Source organism: Punica granatum, chromosome 7, assembly GCF_007655135.1.
Source record: "Punica granatum isolate Tunisia-2019 chromosome 7, ASM765513v2, whole genome shotgun sequence".
NCBI classification, from domain to species: Eukaryota; Viridiplantae; Streptophyta; class Magnoliopsida; order Myrtales; family Lythraceae; genus Punica; species Punica granatum.
In genome coordinates, this window is record NC_045133.1 from 10656904 (window position 1) to 10673485 (window position 16582).

General features: G+C 35.4%; 2 protein-coding genes, 1 long non-coding RNA gene and 1 pseudogene across 4 annotated transcripts; 2 read left to right on the forward strand and 2 right to left on the reverse strand.

The window, feature by feature from the left end:
• The first annotated feature begins 1249 nt into the window (after window positions 1–1249).
• Window positions 1250–3881, forward strand: LOC116214135 (annotated as a pseudogene).
• On the reverse strand, window positions 3553–5782 carry LOC116214134 (F-box/FBD/LRR-repeat protein At4g26340-like). Of its 2 annotated transcripts, none has more exons than XM_031549453.1 (2): window positions 4256–5782; window positions 3553–3973 (listed from the first exon to the last, which is right to left on the reverse strand). In XM_031549453.1, exons 1-2 carry the CDS (start codon window positions 5098–5100, stop codon window positions 3820–3822), a joined length of 999 nt encoding a protein of 332 aa, XP_031405313.1. In that variant the 5' UTR covers window positions 5101–5782; the 3' UTR covers window positions 3553–3819. The 2 variants fall into 2 exon arrangements, with proteins under 2 accessions (XP_031405313.1, XP_031405314.1); XM_031549454.1 differs by having other exon boundaries at window positions 4273–5775.
• On the forward strand, window positions 5521–7119 carry LOC116214137. The gene is made up of 2 exons (XR_004158239.1): window positions 5521–5788; window positions 5868–7119. It is a non-coding gene; the product is annotated as an uncharacterized LOC116214137 (long non-coding RNA).
• A 294-nt stretch (window positions 7120–7413) lies between these two features.
• On the reverse strand, window positions 7414–9514 carry LOC116214130 (pentatricopeptide repeat-containing protein At3g22470, mitochondrial-like). Its single transcript, XM_031549444.1, has one exon. The coding sequence runs from the start codon at window positions 9087–9089 to the stop codon at window positions 7578–7580; it is 1512 nt and encodes a 503-aa protein (XP_031405304.1). The 5' UTR covers window positions 9090–9514; the 3' UTR covers window positions 7414–7577.
• Between the last annotated feature and the right edge of the window lie 7068 nt (window positions 9515–16582).

Genomic DNA, 16582 nt, shown 5'->3' on the forward strand with positions numbered 1-16582 from the left:
GGAGGAAAATTATTATCATACGGACTTTCTATTAGCACTTCCACTTATTAGTATTAATAGTAATGAGGTTGTCTTTTTCATCTTTGGAGCTTGAGTAAAAACAGACCAAGCGAGTTTCGCTCTCAGGCTGGACTAAGATGAAGATCACTTTTGGCTACCTTAAAATTGGACCTGATGTGTTGCGAGCCAGCTCATATAAGCGCATGGATGCATGATTTGCTTTGGGAATAATCATATTGTTGCACATATTCCAAAAATTGAAATAGGTAGATGACAGATCCAATTTCTTCGAGGCCTATCAATAAAGTTTAGTTTCTTCTTCGCTCGAAGAGCTCACTTCGTTCCTCTAACCAATATTGGAATATTGTCTCTCATCGGAACGAATGGGATGAGTGTTGCCTCAGGACTGTCAAGGCGTTGAGAAAGTAAGCGGATGAAGGATCAATCGGGCTCTTCTCAACCGATTTTCCTTTGGTTGACATGATGAAGCGAAACCCTAGTGTAATGTACACGTGGCCTTAACACCATATAAAACTTCCATTGAGCCCATAGGAGAATAATTGGTATATTTCCAACTCAAAATCTCAAGTTATTGTTGTAGCATCCATTATCTTCATCCGATGTGAGACAACAACTCTAATACATAGCACAGTGTCCAATAACGAACATCTAATGATGAAGAAATTCACAAAAAAAAAAACGTAAACAAATTGGAATATAGATGGCGGTGTGTTAATCACTTTTAGATTTCACTATAAATCAGGTACAAGTTCCAAATACATTGACAATATAACTCATGGTATAGACCACTCTACAGATAATTGTCATGTCTCTTAAATTACAGTAATATCATATTAGATTTTAACTTACATATGATTATATTGAATCAACCAGACAAACCATTAAGAAAACAACTTTCCTATAAAAAAAAAAAGCTTTCCAAAACCTCCACTATACAATCCCCGCTAACATCCCCGATAAAGAATTAAGAAAATTCGTATACCGGTTCGAGTATTGTGAATGAAAAAAAAAATTCATGTTATGAAAGTTTTACCCCTACCGACTAGGCTAGAACTAGATTATTAGGACACGTTGAGCTTCCGAATGCCAGGGTATACATAAAAAAAAAAAAGAAAAAGAAAATTCGTATCCCAATTCAACATTCAACCGGTCCTCTTTCTTTCTTACATAAATAATTCTATGCTTATCGTCGAACATGCTTATCATGTCCTCATCCCTAAATGCCCTATTCGAAGCTCCTTAGCAATTTGAGGTACCAAAATTCCAATTCGAGCAGAATGTTTGAGACCCACATGCAAATTACAATAATACGAAAATGGAGATATCAAGACGCAAAGTGATATGATCAGCCAAATACTCATCATCGTTCAAAATCCAAAGAATTTGGATTGAGTATCCTAATCTACCAATTGGTTATTACGTCTAGAAGAGAAAAAGCAGCAGAGACATATGGCAGAATTAGGGGCAGCTAGTGTCGTCTCTTGCTCATGGCCAATCAATGGTTTTTGCTGACGATGATGATGGTTTATGATTTTTTTTTTGGGGGATAAGAGCACCGTGCACAGATGATTTTATTAGATTAGTCATACAAATATGGTTTTATTAAGCATTGTCTTCATCTTCATAGAAAACTTACGATCTTAGGTTTCGATTTTATGTAACCCGCACCGCTTCCTATATAAAACTCGGTTTTGACAATATTGGTTTCCATGTAATCAGCCAGAGTTCAATTCATAATGTTGCTTGCTTTTGCTGTTGGACTCCTTTCTTTTCCCATCCTACGCAATTGGCCTGAGTAAAGTAATGTTACTGCACGCTGAAATTTCATTGAAGATTGATTGTGCTCTGTAAACATTAGTAGCTGCATTAGATTTTTATAAGATAAGACGTAGCTGCATTTTTCTAGCCTCAACCTCTTCTTCTACTTCTGCCTTTGTGTTTCATTTTCAGTATGAGGATACAAACATATTTAGATCTATTTAGTAACATCACCATATTTACACTATAATGTAATTATACATAGGCAATTCTCAATGTTCTTGTTGATAACGATGGTTGCATTGTTGGGTTCTTCCATGAAAATAGGTTTTCGCTTGAACTCGGTGTCCTTTAACATTATTATGAAGGGTTGGATCAGGATTGGTGAGCGAGAGGCCGCTTGGGAGGTGCTCGATCAAATACTTGAGAGGAAGGTATATCCTAGTGTTGTAACTTACAATAGCCTCCTTGGGTTCTTGTGTCGGAATCGCTGTGTAGATAAAGCAACGAGCTTGTTCAAGAACATGAAGGTGAAAGGGACTCGCCCCAATGCAGTAACTTACGAGCTTTTAATGGAAGGCTTGTGCTTGATTGGTAAATATAAGGAGGCGAAGAATCTCATGTTTGATATGGAGTACAGAGGTTGTAAGCCCAATCTTGCAAATTTCGGCGTTCTGATGAGGGACCTTGGAAAGAGAGGGGATATCGAGGAGGCCAAGAACTTGCTCAAGGAGATGAAAAGGAGGCGATTTAAGCCTGATGTTGTGACCTATAACATACTGATAAATGATATGTGTAAGGTAGAGTTAGTGAGGCATATAAAGTATTTCTTGAAATGCTGGTTTTGGGTCGCAAGCCGAATGTAGCAACCTATCACATGATGGTTGATGGGCTTTGTAAGGTTGATTATTTCGAGGGAGGACTGAAGGTTCTAAGCTCAATGGTTAGAAGTCAGCACTGTCCTCGTTCTGAAATGTTTGGATTTTTTGTACTTGGGCTGATAAGGATGGGCAATATTGGTGGCTCATGCTTTGTTATCGAAGAAATGGTGAAGAGAAAGGTAAAAGTTGATTTGGAAGCATGGGAAGCTCTTGTTAGGTCTGCTTGTGGAGCAGATGGATGTGCAGCAGATCTTTTAATTGAAGTCTCAGCTTCATTTGAGGGATGAGATATTTTGGCCGTCTGGGTCACCTTATTGCAGCTTGGTCGTCCCTGTGAATTACTGAGAGAGTTCAGAGCTTGGTTATCATTAATCTTGGGATCAAACCTAAAGAGTGCAAGGTAAAAGCAAAATTGTGTTCGACCTTAATAAAATACATTGTTTTGTTTTCTAACATGAAGTTATCATATTAGTGTTGACGATAGACTTGAGATATTATCCTGTTGTAGGTCCGAGCCAATTGCAGGAATTCTTGGCATGGATGAGAGCATTATATGAGAAATACTAGTGTGGGCACTAGTGAAGTGTCTTATCGAGGCATATAAAGAGGGATTTGGTTTTTTCTTGCTGAATGCCATTGGTATAACCATTAGCCATGAGATCATGAGATCAGATTGAAGGCAATGATTTCCGATGCTCTGTTTTATAGATTTGGCGATAGACTTGAAGAAATGTTTTGGATATGTGGTTTCAGTTAATGCCCTTTTTTGATCAAATTTCTTCTGAAGGGGTTTATGAATTTATGATAAATATAATTTTGTCCAGAGTAGTTCTTGAAGTTTCAAACTTACGGAGAATGGATGGGATGAAGCAGAAGCTGCATGTAACACCCATTGAGGGAAGGAAAAGGCGGTACTGGTGGAATGCATATAGAAATGAAGAAATAGAAGAAACCAAAGCAATTTTACAGCATAAAGCATGATGGCTCTGTTATGTATTGGTTGTTTCTCGGTAGGATGACGATCTGGAGGTGATACCAGAGGGAACCGCTGCATGGTGAACATCTGTGTGTTGTCACAAGGCTCATCTTGAGTTGTAGGTCATCGGGTTTTGCTTTGGGCGAGCAACTTTCTCTGATCAAGGGCCGAAGGGAACTGCTGCTAGCAGAGCTTATTAACAGTGAAGTTTTGCATATATGTAATGGTTGTTATGTTGTATACAACTTTGTTGGTGTCAATGTTGCAATCTCTTGTGGATGAGCTGAATTCGACTAGCCGACGGCTATTCGATTGGCTGTATTGAATCCTTGTCCCCCTGAATTGACAAAATTCGGAAAAGCATTATTAGGAGGTGTTATTGTAGTATAGGTGGTTGTCCCTAGTCCATTTCTCTCGCCTCTTGGTTCCATTCCATCCCTTCGGCTCTTTTCCCATTCCTCTCAATTTCTGTTGACTTAATTTTGTTATATTCACATGGATATATTGCAGAGGAAAAACGAAACTTTCATGCTCAATCATTGGCCTCTAGAGCCAACAAAAAGAAAATTCAAACGGTTTTCAAGGTTTAAAAAGACCGATATGAAGAAGTTCTAAGTACCTGACATTTGGACTTACATGAACTGCTAAACCAATGTCCCGTACACGCACATATTGGTATCCGCGATCAAGCTTAAAGCTTTCCAAGCCCGGGGCTTCAATACTGACAACCTTAATCTCAGGGCCCATCCCAGCCACCGTTACTCTCTCGAGATAATGGAGATTTGGAACTTTGATCTCAGATAAGAGACCGCAGGAGCACAAAGAAAGATCTTCAAGTAAAGGGCAGCCGCCGAGGAGTCTCTGAAACATCTGATTGTCAATAAGAGTACATACCAAATGAAGCAATCGCAGAGACGGAAGGCTCACGGCACTAATCCCATCAATCTCTACCCCACCAGTCAATGTTAAGGTCTTGATGAAGTGAGCAGATAAAACCCTTGCGGGAATCGAGTATGGCAAATCGGACATGATGTTTATGCTTAGCTCCTTAACGTGACAGTCTAAGGCCATACCTAACCATCGATCGAGGTGAGGAGCCAACTCCGCGTTCACAAAGAACCCGAACCTCGGCATCCCCTCGCGGGACCTCATCAGGGCACCGTCCACGAACTTGACGAAACTCTTACCGTACTCGCCGAGCCCGGTTTCCATGAAGTCGCTGACATCCGCGTCCGGTAGGATGAGCCATGGTTTGAAGTCGGTAATCAGGAACGATCGCCAGGTCCCCAACCACGACTTCGACACCAAACTGGTATTCGCTACTTCCTCGATGCTCGGTATGAAGGAGAGGATGTGATGCTGGACATGCTCGGGCAAAGTCGAGAATTTGTCAACATCCATCTCGGCCGCCAGCCCCGCCTCTCCTTTCCTCGCCTTCCGGCGGAAACTCCTTTCCCACTCCATTTGCCTCCCCAAGGCAGAAGCTGCATGTGGACAAAAGTAGAGAACAGGCTTTTTCCGTACAAGAGGCAAAGAGACAAATTTTGAATTAAAGGCCCAGTCTGCGTAGGTGAACCCAACTCAGCCCCGTGCTTTTTCTCCGCAGCTACGCCTGTCGGAACCTCATCTCTTCCTTCCTGCTTTTCTCGACAGCTCTGCCTTTCTGCTCCTGCTTTTTTTTTAATTTTGCTGCCCTGTTGGGATTATCATTGCTTGGCATGGTTCAGTTTTACTACAGCTTCCCTACGCTGCTGGTACTATGATGATAGTTCCCATTTGCTTATATCCAATTGATGCTTATCCATGGAGTTTCACTTCTCTAGTAGTGGATGGCTTCACAGGGTGGGGGAAAAAGCGATAGGGTGAAGTGGACCAAAGAGATGGAGCTTGTCTTCCTTGAGATTTTGGTTGAGAGGTTTAGGAAGACACTGACACCGTCGCTCAGAAGGTGTGACTGGGAGGAAATAGACGCAGAGTTGGCGAATAAGCTTCATATTAGATTGGGTGTTGAGAGGTTTGAAGGAGGTAGACTGACTGAAGCAAAAGTATTATGCATGCCTTTACAACGTTGCTTCAACGTACTGGTATAGGCTGGGATTCAGCGAGCAACACCTTTACGGCTCCTGATCATGTATGGACTGCTTTCTGTCAGGTATCAATGCGTGCTCTCTTGTTTAACTCTATCCCATTACATAATACCCATATGATGGTGTAACTGTGAATTTCTGCAGAGGGGTAAGGTATATAGCAGGTTAAGGTCAAAAAGGGTGCGAGAACTACGCGTTACCTGACAAGCTCTTTGGCAAAACCAGTGCCACAGGTGCTTTTCGACATGCATCAACTGAAGCAACGCTAACATCCTCTGAGGAACCACTATTTTGCTCTCTCTCTCTCTCTCTCTTCATAAAATGTTTTCCGCTTGCATTTTTTTTTTTTGGGTAGAAAATATCTTGCACTTGTTAACTAAGTTCTAGGTCTTTCCTATTAACCAAGTTCTAATGATGCAGTTCTGTGAGATCACTTGCTGATTACGAGGCATCTTAGGATTCTACATTGAAAGTCCAATTTGAAAATGTTTACTTAGTGAACCATAACATGACTATATCGTTTGACACTCATTCCCTTTATTTGTCGTAGAAAGGTGATGACTATTTTCCATTGCCTCAGGTAAAATAGTTCCTCAATTAGGGCTCGGGTGAAAGCACTCGACTAAATATGCACTTCTTGATTGAGAGTTTTAGTATTTTCGCAGAACAAGTTACGCGCTTGAAATGTTTTGGAAATGTGGTTTCAGTTATGCCCTTTTTTAATCAAATTTCTTCTAAAGGGGTTTATGAATTCATGATAAATTTAATTTTGTCCAGAGTAGTTCTTGAAGTGTCAAACTTAGGGAGAACGGACGGGATGAAGCAGAAGCTGCATGTAACACCCTTTGAGGGAAGGAAAAGGCGGCACCGGTGGAATGCATACAGAAATAGAAGAAATAGAAGAAACCAAAGCATTTATACAGCGTAAAGCATGATGGCTCTATCATGTGGTGGCTGCTTCTCAGTAGGATGACGATCTGGAGGTGATACTGGAGGAACCGCTGCATGGTGAACATCCGCGTGTCGCCGCAAGGCTCATCTTGAGTTGTAGGTCATTGGGTGAGCTTCGGGCGAGCAACTTTATCTGATCAAGGGCCGAGGTACAGGGGAACTGCTGCTAGCAGAGCTTATTAGCAGTGAAGTTTTGCATATATATAATGGTTGTTATGTTATATACAACTTTGTGGATGTCAATGTTGCAATCACTCGTGGATGAGCCGAATTCGACAGGCCGGCAGCCATTCGATTGGCTGTATTGAATCCTTGTCCCCCTGAATTGACAAAATTCGGAAAAGCATTATTAGGAGGTGTTATTGTAGTAGGGTGGTTGTCCCTAGTCCATTTTTGTATCCTCTCGGTTCTATTCCATCCCTTCGGCTCTTTTCCCATTCCTCTCCATTTCTGTTGAATTAATTTTGTTATATTCACATGGATATATTGCTGAGGAAAAACGAAACTTTCATGCTCAATCATTAAAACCCGTATGGCTTCAATAACCTCAACCCGTGTCTGCAGAATATATCTCCAAAAGTGTTATGGCTGAACTTCTTCAGGTATATGGGTAAGTATGGCTTCGATAGCCTCAAATATCCTCAACAATTCTCGCATAAATTTGGTATTAATTATTTAATTATATCATCAGCTTCGGCAGCATATGATATAATTCGAAAGAGCTGACAACACTGTCGAGTACATAACACCTCTAAAAGAACTATCTTAGTACTTTTTATCAACAAACAAGAAAATGTGACAAGCCAGTCTCATGCTTTCCAATAGATATTAATAATATAATTAAGTAAATATAACAAAAAATCCCATTGGTTTCCGCAAAAACCAATAAAGTAGAGAAGGAGTTTATGGAAGAAGCTCTTTAATGCATTCTAGAATGTTCGGATCTAATCTATCGTCTAAGAGCAATTCCATTGTCGACAAATCTACAGCAAAGCCACTATCACGCATTTTTCGGATAAGCTCTAGAGCAACTAACTCTTCATTGTTCTTAAGAGAAGCCCTAATTAGAATGTTAAAAGTGGCAGAATCCGGAGAACATCCGCTCTCTCCCATTTCTTGGAGCAACGTATGGGCCTCGTATACATGGCCTTCCTTACATAATCCATTTATGAGAGTGCTAAACGTCACCACGTCTGGCTGACACCCTTTCCCAAGCAAGGTTCTAAAGCATCTCTTGGCATCTTCGAGTTTCTCGTTATTGCACATGCCGTGTAGGAGGATATTATAGATTACAATGTTGGGACTGACCCCTTGCTCTTCCATTTGTCGGAACAATGCCAATGCTTTATTGAGGTGATCGTGTTTACAATATCCATCCAAGAGGATAGCATACGTTTGAAGGTTTGGATGATGACCAGCATCTTGCATCTCCTTGAAAAGCTCCTCAGCAGCACGGAAGTTATCGATATGACAGAAGCCGCCAATAAGAATGTTATATGTCACGACATTTGGAACCAAACCCTTGTGAAGCATTTCACGATACACAATCACTGCCTCGTCCAATCTTTTCCCCTTACAACATCCATCTACCAGTGTGTTATAAGTAAAAACATCGGGGGAGCAACCCCTTTCCCCCATCAAACGAAATATATTCTCAGCATCATCCATTCTATTCTGGAGAGAGTATCCAGCAATCAGAGAATTGTACGTGACAATCGTAGGCTCAATATATCTTCGAATCATAGTATCAAGAATGGACTCCGCTTCAAAAAGCATCCCATCCTTACAAAATGCATCTAGTATCGTGTTGAAGGTTCGAACATCTGGGGTGATGCCCCTTTGAGTCATTTCGTTTAAGAGCAACTCAACCTCTTCCCATTGTCTTTCTAAGCACCTAGCATGAATCAAGGTGGTATATGTGACGACATTGGGTTGAACACCCTGATCAATCATCCTGTGGAAGAGCTTCAAAGCCTCCATCAACCTTCCTTCCTTGCATAGACCCTCGAGTACAGTGCTGTATGTAACAACACTCACCCTGCAGCTTCTTCTGCCCTCCCACTTCTCGAGCAATCCGAGGGCCAGAGACGTCTTGCCTGTCCTAACTAAGCCCTTAATTATCGCTCCATACGTGACTGCATTGGGCTCGAACCCTCTCTCCTCCATAACATCGACTAACTCCACAGCTCTGGAAAGTTTTCCCACAATGCATAGTCCATTGACCAGAGTGGTCAAGGTCACCACGTCTGGTTTAAAGCCGAGTTTGAGCATTCTGCCCATAACAGCAAATCCAAGATCCACCCTTTTCGATCGACATAGGCAGTTCATCCAAATACTGAAACTATGGAGGTCATAGTTAACACCGGCAACATTCACCGTTTTGATTAGACCAATAGCGGCAGCGTGATGCCCCATCCTGCCAATGACCCCAAACAGCAGGCTGAAATCAGCGGGTTAAGGCAAGGGCCGGATTCTGATCATCCCTTCAAAACAAGACAAAGTTTCGTCGAGGTTTCTAAATCCACCGTTCTTGCATCTGTACCTCACTTCATCCAAGAATAACTCAGCCTTCTTCGTATCAGAAATTGCAGTTTTGGTGCAGAAATTTCTACAGCAGGGGGACGAAAGGGGAAGATTAGGTTCGCAAAGGAAGAGAGGACAGCTTACGGGCTGTTGAAGAAGCCGTTTAAAAGCACGAAGACCCGCTGAAGCAACGGAAGGAGAGGAGGAAACACATCTTCCCAGCCTCAGCGCCATCATATCCGTAGGCTTGGCAGAGTGATGAGAGTGATCGAGAGACAAGGAAATGTGTGATACTGACCATGAGCTGAACTGAGGAAGAAGGCGAAGGAGCGAACGAGAAAAGGCAAAAAGAAGGGGGGAAAAAAGGGAAAATCCCATTTGACTCCCTAAAACTTTTTAAACTGAAAATCCTGTCCCCAAAACTTTTAAAATTTCTATATAAATTTTTTCTTGTCTTTTAAAATCTCTAGAAATATCATTATTTTTTATTAACGGATAAATTGACAGCGGAATAGATTTGAAACAATATGTAAACCATAGGCCTTTTGGATAATTTTAAAAGTATGAAATAGATTTGAGAAAAAAGAGTAAAATCATGGGATATATGCCGTAATAACCCCAAAAATCATGATCCTATAAAAAAATTCATGATATAACACTGTGAACTTAGGCTCACAAATAAAATAAAAGATAAAACTTAAATATGTTAAGCATATTAATTATTTAGTATGATTACTAAATATATGTGAAAATCTAATTAATAATTAACCTAAATATATGATGCATATTAAGTGAAACAATTAGCTTCAAATTATTATTATAATAATTAACTTACTCTAATTTGTAAAAAAAATTATTGAAGATAGTTATTTTAAAAATTAAACTTAATAATTGAATATATTATTATTTTTATAAGAAAACTAGTGTTTCAAAATTAATAATTATAATAAAAATGATATATAGATTTATAACAATCTCGTGCGATGCACGGGATAGATTAACTAGTAAACTAATAAAGGCAATGTGAAAGATTAAAGAAGGCTGATAGGAGAGAGAGTGAGAGAGGAGAGAGAGGGGAAAGAAAGAGGGAGAGGGAGAAAATTGTGGGAGAAGTTGAGAAATGCATGGCTAAAAAAATGAATTGATTAATCCATCCCTAACTTCTTTCTAATCCAGTGACTCATAAATTTCAACGATATATTTTCGTGGGGCAATATGAGAAAGAGAAAGCTACACTAGCTGCTCTCTTCTCTCATATAGGATAGTATACATAAAAGTTGAAGTGACGCACCAGAATGTGTCACGTAAGACGAAGCATGTCTCTGTTTGATAGACCTTTCATATTACCATCAACTAAAATTTTAAATGTATATATACAAATTTTTATATTTTTAGTAATTTTTTACCGATATATAATAGTTTTATTTCAAGTCGCCACAAATTTGTGTATTTTTTTATCATGATTTTGTAAAATATCATAATTCTTTTTCTCGGCGAAATGCAATGTTACACCAGCCTATTGGCAATCCTCGCTTTGGCATTAGTTTCATCGTGGTCATGACACGCTTTAAATGAATTTCGAAAACCACTTAAAATTAATAGAGTTCCCTATTACAGTTTTTAGACTAATTCAAACAAGATTTTTTCAAACTAAATTTTTATTTATTTATTTACATTCTTTTTATATTCATCGCACATTAATGTATGCTTTTCTAGATAAAATTAATATTAGAATTTTCAATTAAATTTTTATTTTATAAAATTGCAATAATTATAATATTTCGTATTTATAAGTTCGTTATATTATTATATATGGTGGATCCTTCTAACATACAATGACCCATATATTTTTTGCTCTTTATTACTAAATAAAAGAATTCTCATATTATTTAAAACATCCTAACCTGATATTATATGTCAAAAAGTTATCGGGGATTAAATGAAATATATTGGGGTAATGACAAGCTATAATAGTAATATATAAAAAAAAATATGGGATACTTCACATGGAGAAATTAGCTAGAATTATATACTAATAAATATGGTGGTAAATCTATTTGTAATACAAATAGATATGGCATAGTTATATATTTACAAAATAAGGATTAATGTTTTCAATTTAACGGAATTAATTAAAACTCCATCGTGTATGTAATTCTCTCATTTCTATACATAAATACTACATAATCACTATTTTTAATATTTCATATAAACTTTTACGTTTTTATACTTTTCTTAGCCTATCATTTAATTAAGTTTCTCTTCTTCTTTTTTCTCTCTACATCTATATGTCCATTAAAGTAAGACAATTTCAAATTTCAAGTGCTATATCAACTTTAAAGTATGTCACATGATATTAATTTATTAATATTTTATAATTTCTAGCATAACAAATATCATTTTTGCATTTCGATTATATGAAAATATTATTGATTGACACCTTTTTCGTAAACCCACTACATTGGCGGGCTCCTTCCTAGTCTTTAATAAATGTAGAACTGTTATTTAGCATTCTTAAGTCATACTGTAGACACCTGTCCTTTTGCTTTTTCCATTTTCGTTTTAATCTACTCTTTTTTCTTTAAAAATTTACCCACCAAGTTTGACCATTTTTCTTTTTTGTCCCTTCTATTGATTTCTTCTTACATTTTTCAAAAAAATCTCAAAATTAACATGTCCTAATTATCTATACATTAATTAACTAAAACATTTTACATCTTACAAAAATAGAGTAGAGTATCACTTTAATACTCTCGCATATATTTTTTCTCTAAACAATGTTACACGCAGCTTTTGTTTCTATTAATTTATAAAGAAAATAATAATGAATTGGGTTCTATTGCACTGTTATAATATTTCTCCATGATGATGTCTCTGATTTTAATCGATCTCTCAATTCTTTTGTCTATTTTTTCTTTTTTTGTTTAAACAAAGAATCATTTTTGTTAAATCATTCTTCCTATCTCTCTCTCAAAAAATATATATATATATATTCAAAATAACGTCATAAACTCATAATTATAATTGGATAAGACCCTAACTTATATAAGTTCTTAGAAAATTAATATATATATATATATATAAATGTATATGAATAAGTATGATACAATAAATTAAATTAATTTCTTTTTTGATAAGTAAAAAATGAGTTAATTTCATTAAATTTATTTATTAACTCAAGTATTTGGATATACTTTTACCTAATAGTGCTAAACGAAATTTTGTTCGTAGATTACATTTGATACTTTATATGACAATATAGGTGTTTAGCAAGAACATCATAGTGTAGTATTTTAATTTAAGAAGTAACACATAATATATAAATATTATACTCTATATAACCATATAAATATTTTTATTAATGTAAACGAGTATATTTGTGATTAGAAGAATTGTAGGATTGAAATAGCACTAATATATAATAAGGTTAAAAGAAATATAGATACAAAATTTCCTTTATTCTTTTCTTTCCCCTTTTTAGCTTGATTTTTTATTTCAATTCTTCGAACTCTCTGTGTTTATCCTTCCAAACATGCTATATGATATAAAGCATAATTAATAAGTAACATGTATCTATATTGATTTTTAGCCACCCAATACTAGAAAAATATAATTTATCTTCCTTATTATACATTACTATTAATCTATCTTAATCTCAGGGAGCCGCATGACTTCACAGACATTTTCTCAAAATGTCTGCTTTATTACAATTTTCTTTGGATTTCTATAACTTACTACAATTTTTAATTTGTTGCATTTTCCCTTCTAATCTTAAACTTTTGAGTTGAATACATTTCTCATTTTTATTTTTTATTTCATGTAAAAGCTATTTAATCATTATTTTTAAAATTTCATATAAACTTTTGTGTTTTCATAATTATTTCATTTATTTTTCCTCCACATTCATATATGTTTACAAAATTGAAATAATTTTGAAATTAGAATGTTAAATCAATTTTAAAATGAGTAATGCTATACTAATTTGTTAACATAGTTTTCAATATTACTTAGTTTTCAATATTACTAATATTCGTCATCATACTTTGATCATATGAAAATATCAATTGTCAGCAAAAAGAGTTTTTGGAGACACGCAGCGTAGCGCGGGCTTCTTCCTAGCATATAGCTAAAAGAGGTTCATCTTAACCTTACCATAATATGTGCCCCCCATTTTCCTTTCCTTTTTTTAATTTTCCAAAAAAATTCATATTTTCGTTAATTTATATAATTTTCACCTTTATCCCTCTATAATCCTTTTGAATATATTTTGATTGCAATCCTCATACATTTTCTCCTCCCTTTTAAGCAAATCTTCCTAAAAATTGATCTCAAAATAGGGCACGTGCTATTTATGGTGTAAACAAATTATAATTAATTTAACGTACTATATTTATGTGCTTTGTACCATCGTTTAAAGATCTTTTATGTAAACTAGTGTAATAGCACGTGCATTGCATGTGCATGTGTTAATCTAATATGTTTTTTATACTAACATCAATGTCATGTGGTGTAAATGATATATAATGTGCTAGAATATGCATAGATGGTTAATTTATTATTTCTCTAACGTGATTTGCTAAACTACTTTTTAAAGGTGATACTGTAAGAGATACATAATGATTCTTAGGATCGTGATACTTGTGGGAAGAACTTAGTAAATCGATAGCTATGGATCTATCATGACTATTTTTCTAACTGAAGCTATAGTCATGAATTTTGACAAAGCTCTAAAAATAAATAAACATATATGAAATAAAACTATGTCCATTTACATCATCAGTTAATTGCACATCGATCATTGATAATAAGAACAACTAATTCATCCATATATATAGTAAAATTGACTCTACTTTGCATTAAATAAGGTAATAGTTAATAGACCACCGGCACAGTGATTTAGTAGTTAAGTATCAAGTACTCCACTTGAACATCACGAGTTCAAACCTCACTGACAATGCAGAGCTCGCCACTATGTGGGTGTATTATGGGATGGCAATGGGCGGTCCATAATACTTGATTCAGCGGACCTTGGACTTAATTTACTAGTGTGTTGGTGGGGTTATGGTGACCAAGTTGGGCTAAAGTCTCAATGAACTATGGCGAAAAGAACATTCCGTGGCAATTAGGTTCCCTTAATTGGAGCAGCCATAGCGGGCTAATAACCCGACCTAGCCTTTTATTTAGCTAAAAAAAGGGTAATAGTTAGTAGGGTTAAAATGGTAAATTTATATTTATATCACAATGAAATATTTTAATTGGATATTATTATATAACATACATTAAAAAAAATTAAAAATTGACTCCCACATTAATAAATGATCTCTCATTAGTGAACAAATTAAAAAAATTAAGAGAGTGAATTTAATCATGTGAAATTTTATTTATTTAGTTGGATGTTAACCTAATTTCTATTATAAGATTAAAATTGTTATTATTATTTATGAACTTATGATAATATAAAAATTTTAAAAAGGATGTCACAAAATTTGCATATTTTAAAAATGGCTAATGAAATAAATATATGTGAATTTATCATAAGGTTGTCATCTATAATAAATCTCTCTGATGTACTTACTATTAAATAAATATATAATATAATGCTACTAATTGGACCGGTTGCTACAAAATACATATTTAACCATGCAAAATTAGTCATGAATTTATGATTTAATATCGTATGAAACTTGAAATTAATTATTAAAAATATTTTATTGTATTAAGAAGCCAATATATATTCTAAAATTCAGAATAATTGTTATAAAAATGATAGATAAATGTTTTAAGCTCATAAATATAAATATAATTTTCAAAAAAAATTATGGTCTTATAAATGAAAAATGTTATGATATAGCACTATGAGCTTAAACTCATAAATAAAATCAAATTAAAAATTAAAAAATAAGAATCTCATAAATATTTTTTAGATAAACGGGAGAAATTAAATTTTATATTAATTACTAAACTTAATATACGTTAATCTATATTGATAATTAACAAAAATATGATGATACATATTAATTGAAATAAATAGTTTCAAAATATTATTATATTAATTAACTTGCTATGTGAAAAAAAATTAGCTTACTCTAATTTTTAATAAAAATATTAAGATAAATATTTGAAATTATAAGTAACAATTGAAAACTTTTTTATTTTTAATTAGTAAATTCATGTTTCAAAAAATGTAAATAGTTACAATAGAAAATGGTGTAGGAATATATGAAAATGGACTCATGCAACGCACAGATAGAAAACTAGTGGTATCTATATTTTTACATAACTATCTTGAGCCTATTAATAAGTATCATAAACTCTCGAAAAGACATACATTTTATATGGCACAATTTTATTGAGTCATTTTAAGTTTCGCCGTATCTACAAGAAGCTATTCTCTTGAGAATCATATTAGAGTCATGGTACCTAAATATCAAAGAGGACCACCAGGAGAACAGAGTATGAATGTGAAAGATGGCAAATATATATATATATATATATATATATATATAAAAGCGTGTGTGTGGATACTTGTTGAGATTTTTATTGATCAAAGCAAAAAAGTATTTTAACATATATTTTCACAAAAAAAAGGGTTAATTGCACTAATGGTCCAAAAAGTTTCATAAATATTTTGCTGGTCCAAAATATTTTTTTGGTAACTTATTGGTACAAAAAGTTTCAAAACCGAATCAATATAGTGCTGTCAGCACCCCATTTTGGCTCATTAATCCAAACAACAGTATCAGTAGCAATTCAGGCCACGACTCGAGCAGGAATACAGAAGAAGGCTCGACAGAGCAAGAAATCACTATTCATTCTCGAGTCAAAAAAATTAAGCAGATGACATGTCCATATGACGGAAGGATCCCTGGGGTCACCGAAAGGCAACAGAGCGACTAGAGAGCTCAACAATATCCAAAACTGGCATTTTCAGTATACCACATGAACAGTCATATTTTCCGATAGTTCGCTCGACCGTTGGAAGATAGCCAATATTGAACTTCAAAAATCCACATTAGTGCCAAACAGATGAAAAGTGTTTTCAAAAGCATTTTGCAAATCATCTGCTCTCTACAAAATAACCTTCTGTATACATACAACTTTTTAGTGGAAGTCCAAAAATGCCGGTTTCCCGGAGAAAAGCCAATTCCAAATGTCAGATACAACTATGCCCCACAAGCATACAGAGCATGAGCACTACTTCAGATTGTCTCTTGGAAGCCACACAGACACTTCGAATGACTTCCGAGTGACAAAACAGGTATACCCCTCTTCGAAAATGCATAACCGGAGACTGGTCAGATGGAATTACGACAAACAAAGTTCGTACTGCATTGCCCTGAAAACTCTAGCGAACATCCACAATTGGGCAAAACAGATAGCAGAAC